At 38.2% G+C, this 27,007-nt stretch overlaps 1 protein-coding gene and 2 long non-coding RNA genes across 4 annotated transcripts in view; 1 reads left to right on the top strand and 2 right to left on the bottom strand.

Moving 5' to 3' along the window:
* The window catches only part of LOC146525296 (uncharacterized), a 34,804-nt gene extending 14,139 nt beyond the window's left edge, over window positions 1-20,665 (bottom strand). Inside the window, exon 1 of the long non-coding RNA XR_014873146.1 lies at window positions 222-20,665. This is a non-coding gene — a long non-coding RNA (uncharacterized LOC146525296). The remainder of the gene's footprint in view (window positions 1-221) is intronic.
* Window positions 1-22,012, bottom strand: part of luzp2 (leucine zipper protein 2) — a 155,057-nt gene extending 133,045 nt beyond the window's left edge. For both annotated transcript variants that reach the window (XM_085154362.1, XM_085154366.1), the window contains exon 1: window positions 21,774-22,012. In XM_085154362.1, coding sequence (XP_085010488.1) covers window positions 21,774-21,835 — 62 coding nt within the window. In that variant the 5' untranslated portion in view covers window positions 21,836-22,012. The remainder of the gene's footprint in view (window positions 1-21,773) is intronic.
* On the top strand, window positions 21,976-24,817 carry LOC146525294 (uncharacterized). Its single transcript, XR_014873152.1, has 2 exons — window positions 21,976-22,065; window positions 22,263-24,817. It is a non-coding gene; the product is annotated as an uncharacterized LOC146525294 (long non-coding RNA).
* The last annotated feature ends 2,190 nt before the right edge of the window (window positions 24,818-27,007 follow it).

Below are 27,007 nucleotides of genomic sequence, written 5' to 3'. Positions count from 1 at the left end.
ATTTGACCAAGAAATTTGACTGAAAATTCACATGCAAGCTTTTTTTCAAGGCTGTGGTATTTGCCCGCAAACAATACCTTTCAGCTAGCTAAAACAGAATATTATGCTATCACCGAGCAACATGGCTAATGCCTTTCACACAGCTTTGTCTCAACTCCAAAGAGCCACAGAAGTAAAAGCTAATAACAATAATTGAAACAATCTTTGAAAACATGACTTACCAAGCATGGCAAACAACTCAAATATGTAGAGCAAAATGTTCTGAAACGGCTTCACTTCAGCTTCGATTGGAGCCGTGCTGGGGGCGGAGTCTGTGAATTTACTCTATTGGTGTCATAGCCCCTGTAGGAGTTCAGAGTTAAGAGGTCAAGAGTTAATGTTTCCATTGTAACACCTCCAGATTTGAAATAGAAACACTCATTTTTAACACTCGATTTTAACTACTATCATTTTACACCTCAGAGTTACATTAAAAGAATGTGACTCTACTTAGAGTAAAATTAACTCTAAGACTACTAACACCAAAACATTTAACACTTTTGAATTTGCTGTGTGGTGACAAAATATGATGATCTATATGAAACTGTATTACTGTCAAATAACACAAGACTAATAAAACATTGTGTAACAGTCTATGACGAAAAAAATCATTAATGGAGAGACTCTTCTCTAGAAGAAATTATAAAATTGTGAAGGGCAGTGATATTACCCATGTATTCAGAAATAAAGTAATAAAATTCATGCCAGATGGCTTTATTAACATCTTGGGATGTAAATTTGCCTATAAATGCGATATGTGTTTATGATGTTACTTTTTTGTCATATATGCATATATTTTTATAGCTCTATTGAGACAATGCTATTATATGCTTGACTGTTGACTACCATGACACAAACAGCAAAATAAAACTATCTGCTGCACGTACAACTGGAAAAATCAAAAGTTTTTTGAAAATAAATGAGCTTTCTGTGTAGAAAAAGTCTTTGAAGATGTTAATATTTCCATCTTTCTGCTTTGTGTTACTCTTTATTGATAAAAGAGCTGAACTCTCTAAAGAGCAGGAGCAGTAGCACATCTTGAGCAGTCCGTTGATGTGAATCCTCATAAGACTGCATGACAGGCTTTAAATCCCCCTCACTTTAATTAATTCCACAATCTAAAACCAATATACACATACTGTCAAGAGCATTATGACGGTTCTTTCACTTCAAAATTTGCAATCTCCCAGTTAACAGTTCTTTACAGAGTCACCTACACTGGCGTGTTAAGGTAGCCACTCTTCAACAACAATTACTGCACTTCTTGCTTAAGGTATCGCTCTGTCTCAACTGTTGGCCAACAGGAGGGCTGTGACTGGAATGCTAAATGTGTATTTCTGCAGTAGAAACATAACTGCCTTTGCCAAAAGTATATATTCCAGCTCCTGTCAAAATATATTACCACGGCAAGCTAGGTGAGCTTATACCCATTAATTAATACAGAGGATCTGATGTAACTATCATGTGTGCTATGAAACTGTGGTTTAAACGGAAGCAAATGTGATATGAGAAATATAGTGCTGTGGAAAAGTTTCCCCTTCTTAGATTTTTGCATATTTGTTATACTTTAATGTTTTAGGTCATCAACTAAATTTTAATATTAGACAAAGATTATGCAAAAAACTACAAAATGCATACACCATGAAATTATGAATTAACTGTGACTAACCACATTTTCTTGGGAAGCTCACTAGGAACACCCAATACTGATTCCTGCCAGACTAATTAAGTAATTAAGAAATCAGTAAAACAGCAACACATCATGTCGTAATCTACAGAAACAGCTGAGACATAAAAGCAAGGCTTACAAAAGCCATTTCTTTGGAACTCCAGCAAACCATGATGAGAGCCATTTTTCACAAATGGTGAAAACAGTGGGGAACATTTTCAAGAGTGGCTAGCCAACCACATTACCTTAAGAGGGCATCAACGATTCATCCATTAGGTCACATAATAATCCAGAACAACATCTACTGCTTTGAGTTCGCTGGTAGAGGATAAAAGTGCTATATAAGAACCAGTCCATACCATCTAAAGAACTGCAGACCTCACTTGTCTTAATTAAGGTCAGAGTTTCTTAGTCAACAATAAGAAAGAGACTGGGCAAAAATGGCATTCATGGGAGAGTTCCAAGAGTTTCCAGGAGAAAACTACTGCTGACCAAAAAAGAACACAAGGATTTGATTTACAATTGTCAATAAAATCCCAATGATCCCCCAGACTTTTGAGGAGAATATTCTGTTGATTGGCAAGATGAAAATGTTACTTTATAAAGGTTTGAGTCCGTTATGTTTGGTGTAGAGCAGCGGTCCCCAACCCCTGGGCCTCGGACCGGTACCGGTCCATGAGTCGTTTGGTACCGGGAGTTGAGGCTCAGGTGTGAAATGTGTGGTTTTCAGGGTTTTTATCGGTTTTCAGCATTATTTTGTTATCGTTTTTATCGTTAACTCGGTTTTCCTGGGTCTTTTCATGTGTGTTATGAATAAATCCTTTTTTCGGTACCGGTACTAGTTTTATTTTGTTGTATTTATCCACGACACCTTAAAGGCCGGTCCGTGAAAATATTGTCAGGCATAAACCGGACCGTGGCGCAAATAAGGTTGGGGACCGCTGGTGTAGAGCAGTCAAACATGGTGGTTGTGGTGTAACGGTCTTAGGTAGATCTGGATAGCTGCTTTTGAAATCCTCATTTAACAACTGCATTTTGTATTCTTTCAGTTTGTCTCTGACTGATATTAAAATGTATTCTTAAACATTTAGATGTAACCAATAAACAAAAAACTAAGGAAGATGGCAAATTCTTTTTTATGCCACGGTACATGGTGGAGAATATTCTGCTTTTCTTTATTATTATTTTCATTAACTATTGTAGTAGCAATAGGAGTATATTTACATGTACAGCTAGTATAGCTATGTGGCTAGTATAGGCACGCTGTACGTGTGGCAGTTCTAAAACTAGCCTTGTACATGTACATGTAGCTCTGTTTACAAAGTTTGGGCCTCCACTTCCCCTATGTATTTGCGATTTGCGCTTTCCTTTTTTCTGAAAATGTGCATGTTTTACTTATGTATGTACCACTGGTATACATTTTACAGTTAATGATGATCTAATTTTAAAGTAATTAGCCATTTTTTACAGTTGACATTAGCCCATGACATCAGACTGTAAAGGATCATTTTTACAGGTCAGGTTTCGTGTAATTGAAAAAGACACAAGGATATCAACCAGTGATCATAAATAGTATTCCAGGCTGTTTGCTAAATCTGAGTCTTATAATTGTCTTTCTTGTGTCATGGAGTCTACAGAATGTTTGTATTTTCTAATTCCTAGATGGCCTAACTTGTGTGTGCTTGCATTAATTCAGCTATACACTGAGATGCAGCAGTAAGCACATAAACCAACTCTTTAAAGAGCCCTGCCATTTTTCCTCCTTGTTTGTCCAGTATGCATTTATTATCCCTCCTCCAATCCATGAACACAAAGAAGCAGTGAAATGAACTTGCATAAAAGCTTTGTATGTAAAAATGGTGTTTATGTAGAAAAGGCAGCTCAACAAATTCCCAGGAGCACAAGATCATTGTTAGTCCAGTTAGGTTGGAAGTAATATTCCAACCTAACTGGTATTGGGATTCTGCTCGCCATGCAGCCAAGCACTACCCAAAGGAACCTGTTGTCAACATAGGTGCTGAATTAATGTATGTATGGTACATTATATATTACAATTTTAAAGACTGCGGTGGAACAGTCAGAGATATGACACTCCAATGCTTCATTATTTTTAGACTGCTAATTACAGAAACATACACAAAGAATATTTTAATGAATTAATTTTAATGGTTGCAAGAGCTTAATTTTTACACTGAGAAGGCTCGGTGTGATTTTCAAGCCCCTACAGAAGATGGATTTACAGTTGTATACTTCAGTACCTTTAAGTTATAAACAAAAAAAATGAAGTGTGAGGATTTTAAGCATCTTCAATGACTCAAGGTCACTTACATATGAAGAGTTGTTCCCGTACTTGCAGTCAATGCCCACAGCAGGTGACACTACAGACCCTTTGTCTGAATTGAAGCTGATAAGGAGAAGACTGACAAGGTCATGTTCAGCGGGGACAATTTTTAACTCCCACAGGTGACCAGTGTTCGTGTCTTTTTAAACCTCTCCAGTTTCCAGCTTGACACTTCCCTTGACATTCTCCTCCACATTACAGTATGTGCAAGATCCTGCAGATGGTCTCTGTCTTTTTCTAATGGTTTTAATGGGATTGTTGCCTATGATATTGCACGCTGTAAGTCCTGGGCAACAAAGAAATAAAACATATCAAAACATATAGCGCATATATCAAAACACTTGGCTATCTTCATGGTTTGTCATTTAGCCTGTGAATATCATCAAACTTTAAAAAGAAAATGCTGGATATGTTCCTAGATGTTATGGTCGATTGGTAAATTCACTTTAGTTATCTCCAAGAGACAACTGTTTGAGCAGCAAACAAATACGTTCTCTGCTCTTCTTCCCATGTCGCCTTATAGCGGTATGTAGCTAGACAGCCAACGGGACAAATTATTTTTTCTCTTTGCTAGTTTTTGTTAATGGAATCTAAAAAGTGAAATTGGATGTAGGACCAAACCAAATATGTTGAAATTACAATCATAGCAGTGTGTGAAAATCATAAAATATTAACACTTGTTTTTTTTCAACACTTTTTGCAGAGAGATTAGTAAGGGAAAAATAAATCGCTGCAGTTCTAATTGAACAATAAATCTATTCATCATCTAATCCTGATCTAGATGCCTTGCAACAAAATCTGCATCTCTTTGTTTATTTGGAAAATCAGCAGCAGCCTCTTTTGGCAGTTTGGGATTCACACCACCAGTATGCATAATGTGCCCATGAAAGTGAACACATTAAAACACTTCTAGCAACAGAGAAAATTATTCACAATGCCTGCAGGTGGGCAGACTCAATGTGCTTTGTTGTGCAGATTCGCACTAAGTGCAGACAGTCACAAATGGACTCACAAACACACATGCACAGACGCGTCACTACATCCCAGCAAACGTGACTACGATGCATCTAATTAGGGGCTTTAAAACTTTGTGCGCATACTAAAAATAATGCAACGCCCTACACACTTGATGTAACTCGCTTTGTTTAAAGACGACTATTTCAGGTTGCCACTCAGCAGGCAAGATAAAGGAAAATGCTCTCATCCTCACTCTCATCAGAGAGTGAAAGCTTATGAGCTGCTCTAGGGATTCGGTAATTTAAACTTTAAGTCCAACAGTCAAACATTAACAGCCCCACGTCTTCAAGATTCAAAATTCACAGCTTTATCCTATAAAATTGCATGCATATTCATATGTGAATTACAGTGTGTGTAATGCTTAAATGTGATGACGGGTAGCAACACATTTTTAATACTGACATATCCATAAATTAAAGCTACCTAACAACTGTGTTGCAGCTTTGCCAAATGAAAATAATTTTGTTTGTATATTGCCCCTAAGAAAATATGCTGTGTTTAAATAGATTTTTTAACTGTATATAGATTTAACATTGTAGATTGTATAGGTTCAACTGAGGTTTTAGCTGTACCTAAAACTTGCTACACAATGTTTTTTTCCTGCACTGTATTATGTGTTGTTGTTTTTTTAATGAGGAATCGTTTAAAAAAAAAGATATAGAGTCATATGAAGTATACTTTGGTTTTTGTGTCATACATTATTTCAAATAGCATCAATCTGAACCCACTGTGTGCACTACATTGTTTCATAGTGGGGTGCTTACAGACGCTGATTAGCCTGGCCTACAGAAATGAAGCCCAAAAAAAAAGCTCTTATGACTGTAATTGCAATAATAAATAATTAGCACAGAAGGTGAGTGAAAGTTATGGACAAAAGCCAACTTCCAAACTTGCAAGATAACATTTAAAGCGTCTGGGCTGCTTTGGAGACTGCTGTCGTGTGAATGACCTTGTCTATGCTTCTCTATCCAAGCGTCCCATCGGGACAAAGAACACCACTGTGACAATCAATTTACTGTTTAAAGGCACTTAATGTTTTGGTGCACATATTGTGAGATCCACAGCTGTATAATAAAAAGCACCTGCTTGAGTTGCACACCGGTGGAAGTGGTAGGGATATGTTGTGATGCGTTCCTGGTGGGATTTGTGCAGATAAGGGCATGGAAACATTTATAATGGATTTGGAAAAGAGATTTTCCATTTGCCTGTCTTTAACAGTATCCTGGAAGTAAGTAATCCCAAAACCCCACATTCATCCTCCAGGGACTTTCATAAAGCTCATTAAATCAGTGTTAAGCCAAACACCTGTCATCAAATGCTAATTTGCTAAACATGCCAGGGGAGTTTGCTTGGTATAACTTATTTAACATCTGAGGTGAATTTTGTAAATGCATCTCCAGATGCTTATGCAGTTACAAACAGAAATACTTGTGTGAATTCTAATGTCAAGCTTACAGATTCAGATCTGTACAAAATGTCCCCTGTAACCTCCACGGTCCCCCAACTCAATCTGTGTTTATATATTAAAGGGCTGCTGTGAAACTGTGCCCCTATTAGAGAGATTATAAGATTAGAGACACATTAGAATGCATCTCTAATCCCACCAGTCAAGTCAGGACAGTAAGCAATGCCAGGAAAAGCTCCGAGAAAGAGTAAGGACTGTGCGGCTGTATGTTGTTTATGCATGTATGTGACCCTGTATGTGCTTATGTAAATAACCAATTCTCTGGAGCTTGCCTTTTTTATACTACAGTCATCTTCTTCTTTTTTCTTTTTTTGGTGTGTGGGAGCTTCAGTGCTCCTGGGGAAACGGTGCTTTAGAGCCAAATTGACATTCACTGGAGTGTGCCCCCCTCCTGTCATTTTGTCAACACCATCACCGTGTGGAGCTCAGCCAAGCAAGACATCTGACAGACAGGCAAATGGGAGTGGTGGACTTCAGCAACATAACACCCTCGCACTGCCCTCTCTGTGCCCGATGGTGAGGTTCAATGTGCATACATCCACACACAAAGGCAGAAAGGCCATATCCCATAACCTGGACTTCCTCTTTGCTCTTCGCTAGTTTGCCGTCCTGTTACAGGAAAAATAAAGATAACAAAAGACGCAGACGGACACAGACTTATCAGAGAGATGAAATCAGAAAAAGAGTGAGCTGCATGACTGGGTTTCCATTTGTTGCCAAATAGTAAATCTGACACTAGAAATTGATTGGAAAGTGACAATGCCCTCTTAATACTGGAGGCTCTATCCTATGACTTTTTCTGGATTCGAAATTATGGCTCGATGGTTACGACTTTAATTTTTGCAATGCCATGTTCGTAAAGGAGAGAAGTAACATGTTTGGAGAATCAACAATCTATCAAAAGCAGTGCATTTCTAATTTAATGATATAAAATGCACAATAAAAAGAAATTCCACGAGAAAATATAGACTTCATTAAAACTGGACATTAGTTTCACAGTGGCCACAAATTCCTGTAAAACCGTAGATCCTTTTGACCCAAGCCTCTGGATTAATGACATCCCCGACACTTCACATTTCCTCAAGACACCATTTTTCTTTTGCTGTGAATAAACGCGAGTCTCCAAAGTGCCATCACGCGCTGAAGTCTGCGGGCATAAAATCCTCAATCAAAAAATAAAACAAAAACATTTATGAGATAAACTGCCACCGTGGGCACTACTGAACAGCTTCTGGGTGCTAAATGCTACGTGTCAATGCCGCAACCCACCTCTTCTACATACACACTGAACAACACACTTATCAGTCAGGTGTCATGGCAAAACACTGGAAAAACAGGGCGATAGGGGACACAAATGGAACCAGCACTTGTCAGCCAAGATGGATCCTGACACCAGAATATGCTTGGGAAATGATTAGATAAAAATAACAGAATCCGCCCCGGTGTCTTCAAGGAGGTGTGTTGGCGGCTGATAAAGGATTCAGATTTATGTAGCCTTCACCAAAAGAAGCAGATATTATGTTTCTTGAAAAATGGTACATGGGAGCTTGGCTGTGATGTACAGTATATCCGGCAGAGAGCACAGAACAAATACAGACGGGTTAATAAAAGACAGGAAATGAAAAACACAGGACTCGTTTGGCAGTTTTATGTGATATCTTTAAAAATTATTTTCAATTCTGAACAGGAGTTTGTGGTGTTTGTCCTTGAATGTAGACAGTACGTCTCTGTCAGAGATTGTTTTACTTGATGTGCCTCACGCAAGCACATAGCACACAAAGAGTCCCTATGCCGATATTGTAGTTGGTTTGTATATTAGAGATAGTCCAATAATCAAGCGGGAAACTCTCACACCAGAGATGCTCTGTTGAATTACTGTACACCCGAGACCACTGACAGCTGTGGAGTGAATTCTGCCAGCTCAGACACTCATCCAATCCCTCCATTCAATGCTGATCAGACTTCAATTACTCAACGGCATGATACCTACACAAAGGCTTACACTGACTTCCCTGTACTGCACCAAATTAAATTCACATTTGTTTGGGACAACTGTCCCAAAAGGGTTCGAACAGGTCTGCAACACTTTAGAAACCAAACTGGATCCAGCAGAGACTAACCCAAGAGCTGACTCTGTGTTTGCATGAAATAGCCTGCTCAGCAATAATTCCACAGTATGGGGAGGGGACACGAATCCCCTCGAAGAAAGCAAATCTCTACCTTTGATACAATGTTGTGTTCACATTACACTGAGCACAACATTGTATGTGCCAGGTTTGGTTCATTCACTTGTTTGATGTACAGATATTTACAGCACAATATAAGAATAAAGTTAACCAATAAAACGCTGTCATACTGTTTATACTGAGTCACAATTATCTATAACTTAAAAGTCTACAGTTTCATAGATTTACAGGTTGTTTGAATCACTGTCTTAAAATAGCTGGATTTAATTTAATTTATTCATTAAATCCCTGCTTCAGAAGATGAAATTTTATTAAATTCGGGAGAATGTACTGTTAATTGTTTTTTATATGAGAATATATAATTAACTACAACCTGAGGAAAAAAAAATTTATTAGCCATTTGACACTGAACTAACCAATTCAATTCAGTTTTATTTGTACAGCGCCAAATCACAGCAACAGTCGCCTCAAGAAGCTTTATATTGTAAGGTAGACAACTAAGGTAGTATGACATACAGAGAAAAACCCAACAATCATATGACCCCCCATGAGCAAGCACTTTCACGATAGTGGGAAGGAAAAACTTCCTTTTAACAGGAAGAAACCTCTGGCAGAACCAGGCTCGGGGAGGCGCGGCCATCTGCTGCAACCAGGACCAAAAAAACCAAGTAAAATACTGTAAATCTATGAAAACAGATATGAATGCTTGTCTATCGTGTCTCCTGTGGGTGGTAGATATCTCTCAACATCCTGTATGGTATAGCTTTGTTTGATGGATCAAATTCATATCTGGATTTATAATGACATCAGTTTTGACAAGATGCTTAATAAAACTTGCTACAATGCTATGACAGAGCCTCAACCATGTTGTCTGCTTCTTCACGGCCACCCTTACATGGAGACCATTTCTGATGAAGCTTTGTTGAACAGTAGAATAATCAACTTACGTCAAGTGACTGGTCTTTTTTTCTGAAGAACATGACTTTTGGATGATGATCATTTGCTTTTGATGGTTCTTTTTAGGCCAGTGATGTATTCTTTTGACCTATAGTACTCTAGGTTCCTCAAGTTTCTCAAGGACAAACTACAAGTCATACCAACATATGTCAGGTTTTTAGGTATTCGCTGATTAAAATCACCTTATTTACTATTTTGTGGCTATCAAACTTCCCTGTTATCTTTGGCATTTTTCAAAATTCCAACTAAGGAAACATGAACAAGCCATGTGATGTTGGTAATAAAGTGCCTGAAAATATAAATTCATTCACTGCTAATTTGTTTGCTATGTGTAGACATAACAGTGGTTCATTCCTTGAATTAGGTACTTTTTTATGGTTGAGTGAGTCAGGTCAGAGTTAACTGGCTTAACAAAAAAGAAAACATTCATCTGGAAATGGTCAGGGAAACGAAGTGACAAAGCAAGAACACATAAAAAAAAAGTACACTGTGACACATATGTACTGTCATTTACTATGAAAAAATGCATTTTTTTTTACACACTATCTTTCTAAAGAGATAAAGAATACCATAAAAGCTTAACCTTTTAGTAATCTCACAGTTTTTAGGTTGCATTTCTGTAGGAACAAGTCTTTGCTTAAAATTTATTTTTGTCTTTTTTTCAAATGGTGTAACATGGCAGGTGTTGTTTCTCTTCTGTTCTTAAGAAAAAGAAAAAAAAAGCAGTCTGGAGTCTGCTGTGACCCTAAATTCACAGCACAGCTGTCTGACTGGGCTGCATTTTTTTTGAACAGGTGTCCCTGTTATTGTGGCTAGAACTTCAGCTGGAATAGCTTCCATCTCACGTCTCCATTTGTTTATTTACCACTTATTATAATCAAGGCCTTTGTACATTTGCATGTATTCATAAGGTTTCAAGTCTCCAGGCAAGTTTTGTTGTTAGCATCAAGTAACTCTACTTTAAACTTGCCAGCAGACTAATTCTAATTTGGAGGCCGCAGTTATGCACCAACATTACCCTTTACTTCACAGCCTTAGGTGGTTATTGCTCAGATAAATAAATAAATAAATAATAAGCATATTTTATGGCACCACTTGCTAAACAAGGGTGAAAAATATAAAACACGAGGCTTGAATGACAGATACTTCAAATACCATGTCTTAGATAAATCAGAACACGTTTTAATAACAAATGAAAGAAGAGAAAAACAGAGATTAATGACAGCTTTGACAAAATAGAGCCGTCTCAATAGGCAGCCACACAACTAGAGCGCAGACAAATGATGTAACACAATAAATATATTGATAAAAAGGCCAAACCACTGAACTCTCTCTGTGTATCTTTTACATGATCTAAGCACTTTGTGTCAACCTGTATTATTTATGATCTGTGTCTTTTGTTCACGCCAAAACCAATACCTCCATCCTCCGGTCTCTCTAATATTCTGTGAATAATGCCTCTGAGCACATTGCTTCATTTCATAGTGAACCAATTATGGCCCATTTAACGGTGGAAAAGAATGAAACAAGGGAAACGTTATTATGGTAGATTACTGGTGGCAGCTTAATGATTAGACAAGTACTCTGTGACTAAGAGCTGAATCCCAAGAAAGGCTGAGAAATCAGAGTGGGCAAGATGAACGCGAAACCCACGATCCCCTGAAAACTACCGCAGTGGTAGTCCAGATCAAGCACTAAACCGCTTCAGTGGAAGAACATGTGATCTGTGAGGGGCAGCACCCTGGTGTAAAAGAGTATCGCCATATGAATGTGAAACATGGTGTTACTGAAAAGACCCGATCTGCTTAGTAACTCCTCTCCAGGAATAAATAAAAGCATAACCTTAGGAGAGATGGAAACCAAAACAGAATTCATATAGCTGGTTGGATTTTCATTTCCCTCGGTTCGAATGGCATTTCTGTTTTATGTTTGAAGAGGTGCTATTATGTTCCTTTTCACCTCATATTTTTACCTTTTTACTCTACTACAGTAGCTCTGCATGATTTATGATTCAAAGTTATTTTTATTTATCCTCCTCAGCTCCTCTCCCTTTAAGCCAACTGCCCCTCGCAGAGAGAAGAGTTGGACAGAAAGTGGGTGTGGCTTCTGAGATGGCTGTATTAAGTAAGGTTGTCCACTCTTTCTTATGTCATGCAGAGCCAAGCCTAGAATCTGTTTAAAACAGTGTGTACAGCAGCTGTGCTAAGCATTACTTTTGCAAGTAATGCTTTTGCTAATGGGGTCTTACAACCAGAAATAAGTGTGGAAAATGAAAGATGAGACACAGAAAAAATAAGAATAACAATTTAACACTTGGGCCATAGAATCGGGATTTAATCCAGTCATTACCTAGACGTTCCGGACTTTAGATTTTCAGTTAATAACACTTATCGAGCCAAGCGCTATAGCAATCAAATTTGTTTTCAAAAGCTAATTAAAATAACATTGCCATTCATGCTCTGGTTCCAGTAATTCCAATACAAAAAAGTTGTGTGATTCTCGGCTCAACTCTGGATTGTGGACCACTGGTCAGATGAAACGAGATATTTTATGATATCAAACATCAATCCACTGGGAAAATGTAAAAGGGCTGCACCGAATCCTTTAAAAAAATTCAATCAATAAGTAAATAATTGTAATGGATTAGCACATTATTAAATACATTAATCACTTCAAAATATTATCTAAAAAGTTACAAATGTTACCAGTTGCAGCCCAACCCGGTATAAATAAATGCAGTCAGACTCGAGTGGCATAGATGTCAAACAGCTCAAAATCACATATAGCAAGGGAAATATATACACTATGTTTAATGTTGTGACTGACAGCTAATACATGAAAGTCCCTGAATCTCAGTTCACATACGTGAGCAAATAACTATATGCATGCATTCTTCCTTAGCTGAAGAGAGATTGACTCCTGGCTGCCCGGCAACAACCAGTTGAAACAACACGGGTGTTTTATATGCAGTGCCACTGTGGGAAAGGGTGGCGCTCAGCTTTTGTTTATTATGGTTATACATCTTGCACCTCACTGTAAAACAAAAAAAGCAGGCTGCCCACTAATGACTCGTCACTGAAGGAACAGCCATCATGTTTACAGGGAGTGTGCAATTAAATGCCTGTCAATTACAAGAGTGACTAATATCTGTGCTGACACAACGATGAAGATTCACATCAAAGGTATGGCTCCCAGCAGCTATAATGCAAACCTGCAATAAGATTATTTCAAATTACACCATGAATGCAAGAAGACAGTGAGAGGGTGCACTTACAGTCAGCTCTCCTCAGCTTTGCAGAGTTTCACTGCAGTTAGCATCCAGTGTACACTACTGTACATTTCTAGTACTCAATGGCAGATACAGAAAGAACAAAATGATGTTGAATTCAGTTCCTAATAAGCAGGGAACTACATAATAGCTAAAAACAATTCACATAGTAATAATGCGCTTATTTGCAATACTCCTCAATTGAATAAATTGTGAAAATAGCCTATTGTGTAATAGCGGATTTTCCAGTATTCTTGTAGTTCATCTGTAGTTCAAGAGAATTCATCATACTCCATCAAATACACAACAGCATCACACTTTCCAACTCTGACAAATATTGGGCAGAGCAGTACTTTATAAAACTTCAACCAGCTCTGGTGGTGGAAAAGCATAAGTGAAATGTTCTGCTCCATTTTATCCGGTCGTTAAGTGATGACGTGACGAATCCTACTTCCGGGCCTAAAGTAGTCTGCGTTTAATATGGCTTTTGTGTTGTTAACATGTTTAATGTTTTGTATTTTCTTCTATTTAATCTCAAAAAGCTCCTAAAACAGTCAGTGATCACTGTTGACCTCCCTCGGCTTTTATTACCGCTAATCATTTATTTAAGCTCAGTTATTAAAACCTTAGGATGTAACTACAGCCCAGCCCATGCAGCAGTATATGAATGACTAACCTCGTATTGTGGATGGACTATCTCAGTTGTTCTCCTGGCTGAAGTTTGGTCCTTTTACAGCATCCTGCCATGCGATTACATTTGTTCCTGACCACCAAGAACACTCACGTTAACTTTTATCGAGTGGAAAAAAATTTAGCTTGTTTATGTTATGCTAACATAGCTGTGTCGCCAGCGGTCACGTAGCACATCATTAGCTACAGCTAGCCAAACTTCAGTAACCCTACAAACGTCACTGCTGTTTAGTTTTCTGTCTTCATTTATGTTGGAAGTGATAACAGAGCTGTACATTTTAATTTGTTTCCAAAACCCCGCAGTCAGGACATGCTATATTGTATTTAGATGGAAGCTAGCGAGCTAACTTCTTGCTAACTTCTAACTCCGTTAAATGTCATAAGTTCCGTTTTCATGGATGCCTGGATGTTAAATTCAATTGTTACACCTGGTACAGCAGAACGCTGATCATTTTATTAAAGATGAAAGACTTTAGACAGTTTTTCAACTCTTAGTAATGCCATAGTGATCGTTTGATATATGGACCTGCAGCGGAGTTTAGGCCCAGACACGGGTAATGACGTCAGACTTAACGACCGGATGAGACCTGTGCCCATACCATGTTATGGATAATAATGACTTTCCCTAACATTACAGCAGAGAGGGTGTTCACCACAGTTCAAGACATAGCATTAACAACAACACAGGAAAGCACAGCTTTTTATCTGAAAGATGTTGCACATGGTGGTGGAGTCACAGAAAATTATCACTTGACTCTTAGTTCCACAGAACATTTTAGCATCTTTTTTTGGTTTTCTGTCTCTGCTCTCTGTTGCAGTTGCTTGTTTCCAGTCACAGTAGGAAGCTGTTTTTATTTCTACTTTCAAGTTACTTTCTAACTGTAGTACACAGTTACTTGATGTGTATTTTGCTTATGGTTTTGCCTAACCATGCTTATAGCTTTCAGGGTTAAGACAAACGGTACTTTCATTAGTGTTAATTTTAGTGTCAATTCAGCAGTACTACGATTCCAAAGCTTTAGGATTTTCCTACTTATATTCCTAATTCTATTTCTGATATCCTGTAAAAAAAACTATTCATTTCAGATCCTTGAGAAAAGTGGAAATGCTTTACTGTTTGCCAGTTAACGACACAGCCTTAAACTCTATGCATTCCACATATCAGACAAAATTCCTGTCCTAATAGGAGAAACACGAACAAGATCTTTACACTTTACAGTCACATTCATCTCCTTTCATGCAACAAACTGAAAGAAATGTGCATATCTGCACTGCTTCAAACTTGTAGACTACTCTGTGCCATTGTTGTCCTTTCTCCCAAACAAACGGAGACCAGGTGACAGGTATGCAAGCACAAATAAAAGGGCTTGTTTGTTGATTTCTTTTGTGTTCTGCCCATTTTACAGATAAATTAGGAACTTGACAAACTCAAGTGGCATAATTGCTAATTAGCAACCATAATTGTGATCATTGAATTCAGGAACAATAATATCCCCCAACACAGAATCCAAAACTGCAAAGGCAGAACACTAATGCCACACAACATTCATTAAGAAAACATTGAAGAAATGGTATTAAGTCTATTTTCCTTTACTGGGCAATTTTAGATAATTAGCATTTGCAATTCATTTGAAGTGCAGTCATCCGTCAGTGCTAAATGCAGTCATGCAACAAGCATTTTACCTGATAATGCCAGGCCACATTTGTTATTTAAGGAGAATGATAATTGTGGTAAAGCTTTTAAGATCGAGATAACAGAAGGTCAAGCACCGCTGCACTAGTCAAGCTCACATTTTTCTCAATATTTATTTGATCCTAAAGTTCTTTTAAAATTTCAGCAGTGTTTTTGTTGAAAAAGAATGACACTATCTTGGTAGAATTTGTAATCTTTTCGTCCACCATATTTCCAAAATCTTTGTTTTGTTACATCAAGCAAATATCCAGGTTGTCATATGGCACACTGGATAATGTGCCGTTACATGATAAATCTTTTGAAGTGTTTGAAGAATAAACACTGCTGTCATTGCAGATATCTTTTAGAGAACATAGTACCTGAAATGTGGCCTTGAATATAGAATGCCTGGCTACTCTTCACCCAGCACCAATCGTGGTCCTTTTAATTACTTTCTCATTTGTAGGAGCCACCCAAGGTTCTGTTTATTGTAGCCCACTTCATTACTGTCATGTGGCCAGTGTGGTTGCCATGGTGTGACCATTACGCCATGTCCTTTGAATTTCAATTATCATTCACAGTCTGATTTGTGGAGGACATTACTGAGCTGCACAAATATCATTTTGTCTCATCTTGAGGAGTCCCTGAAAGTCATATCTATAATCATGCCTCTGCTATAGATGCTGTTTGATGTTATGGCAAAATGTGAAAATAGGAAATCATGCTTATTTTTTCTCCAAGTAATTTTCATCTATGCAAATGTGTCACGCTGCCTTGGCCGAATCATGATACAGCTGTGTACTGCTGTACATTAAAATGTCACTCAGACATTGCTACCTTATTGTAATTACACAGATCAGAGTTGGCGTGCTTTCAGTCTCTTTCCTACGCATTTTGCTACATTGCAAAATTCCTAAATGTTTGCAAAAAGTGTGTCAGTCCAAACACGCCAGCATACCCAAATGTCTTTCAGTACAAACAAAAGGACCAGTTTATTTAGCTAACGATCTCGCTCTTAATACCAATTGAGAAAAATGGCCACACAGCTAAGCCTTTAAGATCGAACATAGGTAAGCTCTGCATCACACTTACTTAACAGAACCTTATTTTTAAAAACAGCTGCCCTTTTATCACTCAAGTGGTAAACGATGTTCAGGGTGAATTGTTTCCATTTTGTCATTATCCCCGCCAACCAACTGAAGTCCCATGAATGCATAGCTTTATATTACCATCGTATCCTCCTCAACAGTTAGATCTAATTCCACATCAGCTCCATGCTTGACTAGTTAATTCTCACTCTCGCCATGTGCCAGACAATGTTTGTGAGCAGCTTCACTCTGTATGCGGCTTGTTTTATCCATAAAATTTAGAAATGCAAAGCTGAAAATAAATCAAACTGTGAGCACTTGTACAATGAAATGTCCTATGGAGTTTCTCTCCACTGCTGTACATCTTGTTTGAATATGTTTATTATCATTTGTAACAAAATATTGATTTGATGGAAATAAAGGTTTGCGGACAATTTTTCAGCTCCGCACACGTGAGGCGAAGGCAGCATATGCGAGCACATTTCTGCACTCTTTCTACTCAACTGGATGAGAAAACAGTTGCACGTTGAGATGTTGCTTTATACGAGAAAACGCTTTCTGTGATGTGAAAATGCAGATGTACTGAACCATTTCCACAAGGACCTACGTAAATTAAGACAGAGCACAAAGTTTTGATGCTTAAGGCAAGACATATTTTTAATTAACCTAACAGATGTCACAATGAAGTTCCCCGATTGATTACTTCCATATTTAAACATGAATAAAATGTCATGTTTAAATATGGAACATAAGCTAAGTGAACAGGAAATGAGAGACATTAAATTCCAAAAGAAATGCTGTAAAATAAGCACATTAATTTGTATTGTGTGATATTTATTTCCATTTCCCTGAAAGAAGATTTATTCTCGAAGCTAAATATGGAAGAGCGTGGAGAAGAGAAAAGAGAAAACAAACAAAAAAGTTCCTACCTGCCGTTTCCTGCCTTCAAATTGACCTATTAATGCTCATTTCCTGCTCTATATTTTTGTTCTTGGACTCGACTAAAGCACATTTGTGTGGGTCAAAGTTCATACTAATCCTGGGTTATCTCATACTGTGCTATAGCTACCCTTCACAAACAGAAGGATTTAACAGCAGATGGATGGGGCCGCTATGCTCAAAGCTTAAACTGTGTGCCTGAGATGACAATATTAATAATATCCGCACTCTCTGACACCACAAAGATCTAAAGCTTTTGATTTGTCAGCCTTTTTTGTATAAATGCTGACCATGATTTGAAACTACGGCCATTGTAGCAGCAGAAAATACCGAAAAACAAAAGAGGTCCACTTTAAAATGCCACTAATGGACATGAAAACAGTTTCAAAAAGAAAAAAAAAGCTTATTATTAAAGGCAAAATCACCAAAAACAGCAATCTGATGATTTTCCTTTGTTTTTTGGTTTGTTTTGTATTTTTATCAGATGTAGAAATGACCCTCCTTTTCATGTCTGACCTTACGTATATAACGTTAAGGGCAGTCTCAATTTAAAATAATAATTTGCAATGTGACCGGTAACATCTCTATTACTAGCTATTAATATATAAAGCAACACTGTTGTACTCAATTGCCGTCCAAAATACTCATAAATATTTCATATTGTGGAGATCCCACCAGATATCCCTGTTTCCAAGAGGAGTCTGCTAAGGTAAGAGGCATCAAAGACAGTGTCAAAGAAATGAGTCAAATATGTTTCAAGAAATGCTCTGAAAGGGAATATGTGAAAGTTTAAAAAGGTGGAGCTGTTTGATCTGTATAGAGCAAAAAAAAAAAAAAAAGCCAAATGCAGAGGAGACAAGCTTACTGTAGTAGCCCCCAGTGCTGACCCAGAAGTGGAAAGTCATATCTCATGGGACTGATGTCAATGCAGCCTTGTGTTGTGCCTAAGTACCAATTGATTTTTGCAATGACACATGGCCCTGCACCACTATTATGTGGCCCGAGTAACCCGCTCAATTCATTAAAACACCATAATTCTTTATAAAGGACTTAAATGAGCAACAACTTGCAACAGCATTTTGGGTTTTACAGTTTTTACAGAGATGACGTTAAAATGTTAACAGAATTCATATACTTACTTTTAGTTAGTAAGACTATGAAAAGTCTTAGATTTTAATACAGTAAAACAGAACTAAACATGGTTGTAGTGGTATCTGGTGGCAAACCTTTCTCCATAGTTCCCTTGTGGCTTTAATGACTTTCAGTTAGAGTTTGCTTTGGTTTAGCCAATAAAACTATTTAATTAGGTTAAAAAGAACCATTACCCACATATTATAAAGTCTGTCTGACAGAAAGTCATGAAGGCTTGTGCCATATTCCTCTATGCTCATCTGGAAGAAGGGTCTTTATAACAGCCTTGAAGTTTCAAAGTTCTTTATTTATTCATTTATTTATTTTTTGCCATTGTTTGTTAAGGATGTTTTGTCTTTTAAAACCTCCCCGCAGCACCTTTAAGTAGACCAAAGGCACATCGAAATGCAGCCATCACGCATGAAAACTTGACACAATTCCTATTTTATTAATTCTCCCTTCTTTAGGTGACTCTATCAGGTCGCAGGATAGAGGCTGCAGTTAACATATGAAATGGATTCTCTTACGCACCACTGATGAAATGAATCAACCAAAGCCAGCCAGAGCAATACACAGACTAGACAGTCACAGTCACAATTCATTTTACTGGTGCAGATACACCTCGCAGTCAGTCTCTTCAGTGCCACACTATTATAAGAAAAAATGAGGATGTCACAAATGATAAGCAATGTTTGGACCCATGACCTCCAGGATAACAGCAAAAATGTGACAGCTGCTTGAAGAAGCAATCAGCTATTGTTTGGAGTACCAGCTGGATCAAACAACAAAAATCCACCCGCGGCACCGACGTCATTCCCAGGTTTGACATGTGGCATGCGGCTTTATTAAAACAATAAGAAAGGAGCAAAAGGAAATTTTAAGAATTTGAATGAAAACAGAAACACAACAGGCACAGAAGAGGTTCAAAAAATCTAAACATCTGTATTGCTTCAAACAAGCTCGGAAAACAAATAAATATGACAACAACAATAAAAAAATGTAACAGTCATTACCACAGCAGGATCACTGTAGAGGGACGCTAGATTAATATACAGTTTAGTAGAACAATACAGAGCTGGCTATTGAAATGCATAGCCGTATATCGGACATGTCTACCTTTAAGCATATCAACCACAGCAGGAGAACTAAACCTGCTCAGTGGAGACCTTTAATTGAATCCATTCAAGGATCCCTGTAGAGGTGCCTTTATACTGTCCTTTTCATTAACATTTAAAACCATGGCCATCTGTAGACTCACAGTCCTGAGCAAAAGTGTCACCACGTTATTGTAGACAAAATAATAGAAGCATCTTTCACTACGAGCCAAAAAGTTCATTGGCGATCCTGGAAATCTGAGCCTGAAAAAAACAAGCATGCAATTTTTTTTACTGAAACTGCATAATTACCACAGAGAAAAAAAAAGATCAATTTAAAGAAAACTGAGGCTCCAGAAAAAAAATATAATGTAGGAGTTTATTATTTGAATTTGCCAAAATGATTGTTTTGGGGTTGTTGTTTTTTTGTTCAATTCCAGCATTATAAGATTAGCTAGTCAGATATGTTGCTTCCTGAAGGCAAAGCAGGCAGATGTGGCTTTGCAAATCTATTCAGGTGTGAACATTTTTTCTCCCTTTTTTTTAACATGACCTGAAGTTCAGAAGGTCACAATTGACCTTATTTCTCGACCAGCCCTCCGCTCTTAACCAAGTGCAGCCTTCCAATCCCATTACTTTTTTTTTTTTTTTAATGCTAAGTCTGGAAACAAACCGTCTTATAAAACACTGATTACATCTGTGTGTTCTGGTAATTACTTTTCATGACTTTCCCCCTCAAGACGTAGCATACAATCTGTGCTGACCTGCCAAATTACCACCGTAATGCCCTGTTCTCCAATTAGTGTTCAAAAGATTACCTCTAAGACTAATAATGGTATACACGGTTTAAAAATAAATCTTGGGAGACAGCGTATATTTTAATTAATCAAAGTCAAACAAAAGCACTATTAGTTTCACAGCTTAGAAAATGGCTAAATGAGTCTGCAAACTCAAAAGACCCTTAAAAAAAAACGAACTGATAAATGATTAAAAAGTTGTTACCAGAAGATTACTTGTATATATGACTTAAAGGAAACATCTAATAGTAGGTGTGCTAAACAAAAATAAATAAATAAAAATGTGTGAGTGCTTGGATTGCTGACTGCTAAATGCTAGAGGTTAATACGTCAATATAGCCCCTAGTTATATGACTCATACATCATCAGTGCTACCTCTCTGCTATTGACAAATATGTTGGATGTGTGCAGTAACCTTGACTTTCTCTAGAAATTCTCCTCTGTTGTAACCCTTGAGGCAAAATAAATAATTGGTAGCCCTGACGGTGTTTAGCATGTCACTAACAAATACACAGACGTGTCCGTTTGGTTCAAATCAACAGCAAAAAACACTGAGTTCAAAGCCATCATTCTCCCCGTGGATGTTTTCCCCAGAAACTGCATTCCACTCACTCACCACTAAAAGATGGGATGTTTTTTGGGGGGGGGGCAATGATGGAGAAAAGAAAAGGCGGAAAAGGCAAGTTTTATAATGCATGCCTTCCTGCGTGTGATGTCTCTATGGTAAAGTCAAAGCCCTGAATTTCCCCTCTCACGGCTCTCATTAAGGCAGTGGTGTCAGGCAGTGGCAGAGAAGAAGGATGATTTTATCAATGATTTAATTAATCATCAAAACTCTCCTTCTCTACACATCGCTCTCTTCATTTGTCCATCCTTCTTGTCTATCACTGTTTCTTGAGCTTTTTTTAAAAAATATTGCAGATAAGCGAAAGGAAACGCGCACACACCTGCTCTTTCTAAGGCACTGCAACACAAGTCGCCTTGTCCTTTCTCTCAGTTCCCCTGACTTCAACTTGCTCCCTCCCAGACCAGGCAGCAAAAGTCCTCAAAAAAAAAAAAAAAAAAAAAAAAGCAATGTCGCCACTATTCAGGGGAAAGCGGAGGAGGCAAATCCAGTGAATTACCTCCACAAAAGGACAACTGTCTCTCAGCCTGCTTCAGAACTAAAAAAGATAATAACCCAGTTCAACAGCTAAGCTCTTCCTTCCTCCTTTAAGTCTCTCAGTTTCTAACATTCTTAGCACACACAGAGCCACTGCCGGGACGAATTAACGCTTCAGTATTTGGCAGGACTGAGCAGACCTCCGGAATACCATGCTTTGAACCAAGACACCCCTTTTGTTTCAGAGTCTCCGGCAGGATGAAACTGACGGGAGAAAAAAGAAAAAAGAAAAGAAATGTTTTCTTGTTTATCTCTTACCTGGTATTGAGGCTCAGAGCTGGACAGAGAAGCAGTAAGCAAATAGCTTGGATGAATTTCATAGCTGTCTCACACTCCCGTTCCTTCTCCCTTCTTGGATGATTTTTGCCTTTCCCCCGTGCCTCTCTCCCTCGCTCTCTAGCTCTCCCACTGGCTGCCTGGGTTTTTTAGCGCACTCTCATCCACACACGCACCCAGACACACAAGCGGCGAGGCAGACAGATGCAACACAGTGGCTCGGCGAGAGGGAGGATCTCTGGCTTTAAATAACACGGGGACACGGACCGACTTGGTAATGGAAAGGAGCGGGTGGGGCTGAAATCAAGAGAGGGAGATGTGGGAGTGATATGATGTCAGCGCCAGTGCAGCTATAGCTATTGGCGAAAGGCTTTCTTTTTTCTTTTTTTCGCATTGTTTGGTGTTGGTTGTTCCTGCAACAGTACACCTCTCCATTCATTGCGTTCTCTTTACTTCCTTGCATTGTGATAGGTGGAGGTACGAGCCAAAACATTTAGTGGAAACAGGGAGCAAGCCAGGTCGTGGCTGCAAGTAACAGCAAAGTCACAGTTTAGTGAAGGTAAGGCATGAACAGATTTATAGAGCAATTATTAATGAAGCTCTGCACTTCAAGCAGAAATCAAGGTCTGGCACCAAATTTTAGTGAGTGAAAACGGAAAATGAAGACCTGAATAAACTGAAATAATAAACTCTGACGAAAAGATACCAGTTTTTTTTTTTTTTTTTGCTTTATTACAGTATGTGTAATTTCAATGAAATGTTGATAGAAAACAAACTTTATAGAAAAGAATGTAAAACCTATGTAGAGGTAAAATACAAATCTTGGAAATGTCAGGGGGGGGGGGTTGTGTCTAATTGAGTAACTTTAATAGTTCAGAAACAGTTCATTGCAGTAAAGCAGAAATTATGTTAAAACCCAACACACACACGCACACTCACACACTCTATTTCAGTCATGGCCACTATAATCAGAAGAAGAATATGATTTCAGTATGCAGTAATTTGTACTGGGCATCATAGCTCTGCAGTGGGACCTCCCATATTTCTGTGGTCACTAGCACATTGCTACACTCGCCTGACGTTTGCATGGAAGATGCTAGCTTGTCTGCAAACACTGGCTAACTATTAGCAAAGTAATAGTAAAATGTGAAAACAGGAAATATTTCCTGCTTTTACATTTTATGCTTTCAAAGTAAAAGTTGTCCCTTACGACTCCACCCAACAGAGTTTAAAAGAGTTGTAGTTTTAGAGTGTTTGCAGACAACCTCCATGTCCTCCATGCAAGCTATGGGTGACCGTGACAATCTGCTAGTGAAAAATGAATCATAAGCAGGTTTTCGGTGCCGTGCCGTATGCTACTTTATTACATTGCAACTACCAGAAACAGTTTTCCAATCAGTTATTGAATATACATTGTTTCCTTTGCCTGTGGACTGCAGCCTTAGTCAGGCACAACATGGAGAGGAGGAGCTAAAGAAGAGGTGGGTTCCAAAGAAGCTTGCAGATGGCAGCAGCTGTACAAGTAGTAATATGTATGTCTTACATTTGTTTTGCCAGTTGATTCCGTAGCCATCAGCTGATTTGGGCTTTTGTCAGCTGGTATGGTAGATTGCAGGCTCACTATCTAAAGTAGCAAAGTTATCGCAATCCTCTGTGTTGTACATAATTTTATAACAACTTGTAAAATAACCAAATAAAAAAACAACAAAACTTTGTTAGCAGAAGAAGCTGAAATAGAAATAAAGTTTATTCACTGTTGGAATACAAGATAATGTAGTTAAACCAGATGTTGTCCAGTATGGCATGTAGGCTTGATTATTTAAATTAACCACACCTGAGCCCTAGGTCAGACCTGCACTAGGATAGGAAAAGATAGAAATGTGCTTTAATTAAATCATCTTCCCACCCCAGTCTCACTTGCCTTGCAGATCACTTTGATCCTTCAGGTTAACCTTGTGAAAGTTAGAGCAGCTCAAGAACAAAATGTTGAGCACTGAGAGGATGTTCAAAGTGAGATTCTGAGCCATGTAATACAGGTAGAATATTAAGCAGTCCATACAAAAGGTGGGGGTCACACACCATAGGCATGATAAATGATTTCCATTACAGGTTTAATAGAGTTTGGAGTCTATTGTGCCCTAGTAGTAGCTCATTTTCCATACTGAAAGATTTCCAGCCATTTATTTGGCGTAATTATAAGTTCATGCATGGAAACCCATAGTGACCAGTTGTAATGAGTCTGCTAGACCGCAGCTTGCCATGGTTACTGTGGAGAGCATCCCGTTGGACCTCCATAATCTGTCTCAATCATGTGTCACATCAGCCTGAAACTTGCAGTCCCACTGCTCTGAGCCAACCTGTTGAGCATCTTATCATAATGAAGAATAATTACCATAAAATGAGCATGAATTGTTGATATTATGCAAGATTACGTTTAGATAATTCCCATAGCTAAGCCTGAATGTCACATCAATTGATTTGTGTATTTTGTTTCCAAATGCTTCATTTGAATTTTGAATTTAGCCTAAATAGGATGCTTTGATTCAGTTGGAGCCAAGAACTGTTTAGTGTTTTTGTTTGTTTTGTTTGTTTTTGTAGGAATTCTGCTTGGATGAAAACACATTTTTGGAAACCGATAGATTGTTTATATAACACCTAAACAGCCATGATGACATCAGAAAATGCAGTTTGTTGTTATGTTGTTAGTCCTAAAAGCAATTTGTACAGTCCAAAAAAAGTCTTTTTATGTTGGCACAATAATTTCTTTATATTTGCAAAACACAAAATCACTCCTTACGTCAACCGATTTCGAGTGTTTTTCCTACAACCTGTGCTCCTTGGAATCCCGGGGATTCCAGCTGCCTGAACTAAATAATTAAAAAGGTTAGTGGAGCTCTGTAAGCCATGCAATATATTATTATAAGTGTATATTTTTCATCTTGCACTTTCTCCAATCTTGTAATATTGCCTACGTGCACAATTCCAGTCATAAACACTCAGAGAGCAATATTGCAACACAAATCTTACACAAGCAATTTAAAAAATTCTGGCTACAAAGTAAAAGTAAATGTTAATATACCTCCGCCTCTTAATCCCACTGAGGTCACTGTTGAAATAATGATGAAAACTGGAATCTTTGAACTACTAATTGCTCAAAAATCAATGTGTGCTCTAGGTTTGTGTATCACTCTGTGAAATTTTGTAGACCTTCCTAGATGAAAGAACGAATGCTCAAAGGTTTTCTGTGATTTGGCTAAAAGTTAAAGGAGTTATAGTTGGAAATAGAGTAAGAATATAATTAGGAGAAAATTCGGCCACGAATGCAAAGTGTTCTAGGTTTTGTTTTGTTTTTTAAAATAAAAGCACTTTGAGCGGCAGACATGTGTGTGAGTTTAGATCTTCAAATTAAACACAAAGTACAGGAAGATCTTATCTACCCACTGCCACTGAGCCTTGGGACTACGTGCTATTTACCTGAATTCTGAGCAAATTGTTGAAAAATGCAACAGATTCTGTTAGACTAACCAGCTGAATGGGCAAATGGGATAAGCTCCTTGCTAAAAAGCATTTAATGTTGATATTGGTTCTGCAGAGATTGCACAATATAATAGCTTTTTTAGGGGTCCACATTTCCCCCATCCAGAAACCCCATCCTTTTGCCTTCTGGTCACAAGCCTTATTCTTTACCTTCAGGCTACAGCAGTCCCAGCAGGCAGCATTTCCACTTGTCTTGCTATAACATATCCAAGGGCGGCGATATTGACTGACAGTTGCTTCAGTAAATCAAGATATCCCTCTTCTAAACTGGCTAAAATAATGGTCTGTCAGCAGTGCTGTTGCTTTTACTGAAGACTGTTTACTTTCTAAAGAAGGAGTACCTCGTTGCTCTTCTTCTCTCCCCACACATGAATATTAACCTCAAAAATATAAGTTAGCAAGTACTGCAATCTCCATAGTCCATTATGTATGTTTACAGAGAGTTTGCAACGAGCAGAGAGCAAAAAAATCAGCATTCCCTTGCATAAATTTCCATCCTCAACATCTACAGTGCCATTCAACATTTTGTGTGGAAAAGGAAAGAGAAAACAAAAAGAGAGCGAGGAGTCTGGCAGCAAAGCTGAAGCTTAAGGCAGTTCCCTGTCAGTTGGTTCTCTCTCTCAGTGCAGGAGTATGGAAATGTGCTTTCACAGAACTGGTGCTGAAATAAGCTCTGAACATCTTGTCTGAAATGTTTAGTTTGTCAGCACATGTTAACAACAAATGAATGGAGATAGCGGAATACACAGCCTTAATGTCAGTAAAGCCAAACAGCCATTGTTGGTTATACTACTAATAAACAAAAGGTAATACAGCTTCCTGTATGTTACAGTACAAAAAGCACCCAAACAAACAACAAATAGAGCAGCGCTCTATTAACCCTTAACATCAAAATCCAAGAGGAGGATCAGAGAAGTTCCCGCTGTGTGTTGGATCTGAAGACTGAAGTATAAGGAAGAATAACATGTTGTAACTGATTACCGTGCCTTAGAAAATGCTGCAGAGAGCCTTGAGACTCTTTGTAGTTCTTGCTGTTTTTACATTCGGGTAAAATGACAAACGAAACAAGCCCAGTGTAGCCGTTTGGTTTCTAAATGCTCCTGCAAGTTTCAGCTTGCTTTAAGTTTTTGAAGTTTTTCTCCACCTGTCTGCCTCAGCGTTTTTCGCTTCGTGCTAAGAAGCAAGAATAAAAAAATGTCTCTGTTTTCCAGGAAATTCTGCAGTGATTTCTTCAGAGACTTCCAGAGAGCCATGCTTCACAGGCCAATTGTATAGCGAACCAACATTTCAACATCAGTTGACTGTCACTGTAAGAACAGCTCGTCGACAGCTTATAGTCAGAGTAGACTGGATGCAGACCTCTGAATCTAGCCACTCCAGCGAGTTGACTGATTTGTCTGGCATGTGACACGAAACAGCTGTTTCTCAGTTTAAAAAGCAAATGGCTCAGTGACTGCTCTGGCACTAAAGATTAGCCAATTGGAGCCATGGGCAGGACTAACACTGTTGTCAAGCTGTGCGCCAAGAGAGATAACAAAAGAAAAAAAGAAGACAGCATAGTTTACTTTTCCATTCTCCTAAAACGAAGACAAAACCAGTATGTTGGCAAGGCTTAAAATGACATTGGACCGAGGCGGATACGTTGGTCTACAGTGATTGTTTAAAAGAAATCAAATCCC

Source organism: Neolamprologus multifasciatus, chromosome 1 (genome assembly GCF_963576455.1).
Source record: "Neolamprologus multifasciatus chromosome 1, fNeoMul1.2, whole genome shotgun sequence".
In the NCBI taxonomy this organism is placed as follows: domain Eukaryota; kingdom Metazoa; phylum Chordata; class Actinopteri; order Cichliformes; family Cichlidae; genus Neolamprologus; species Neolamprologus multifasciatus.
This window is presented reverse-complemented; position numbering and strand designations above follow the sequence as displayed.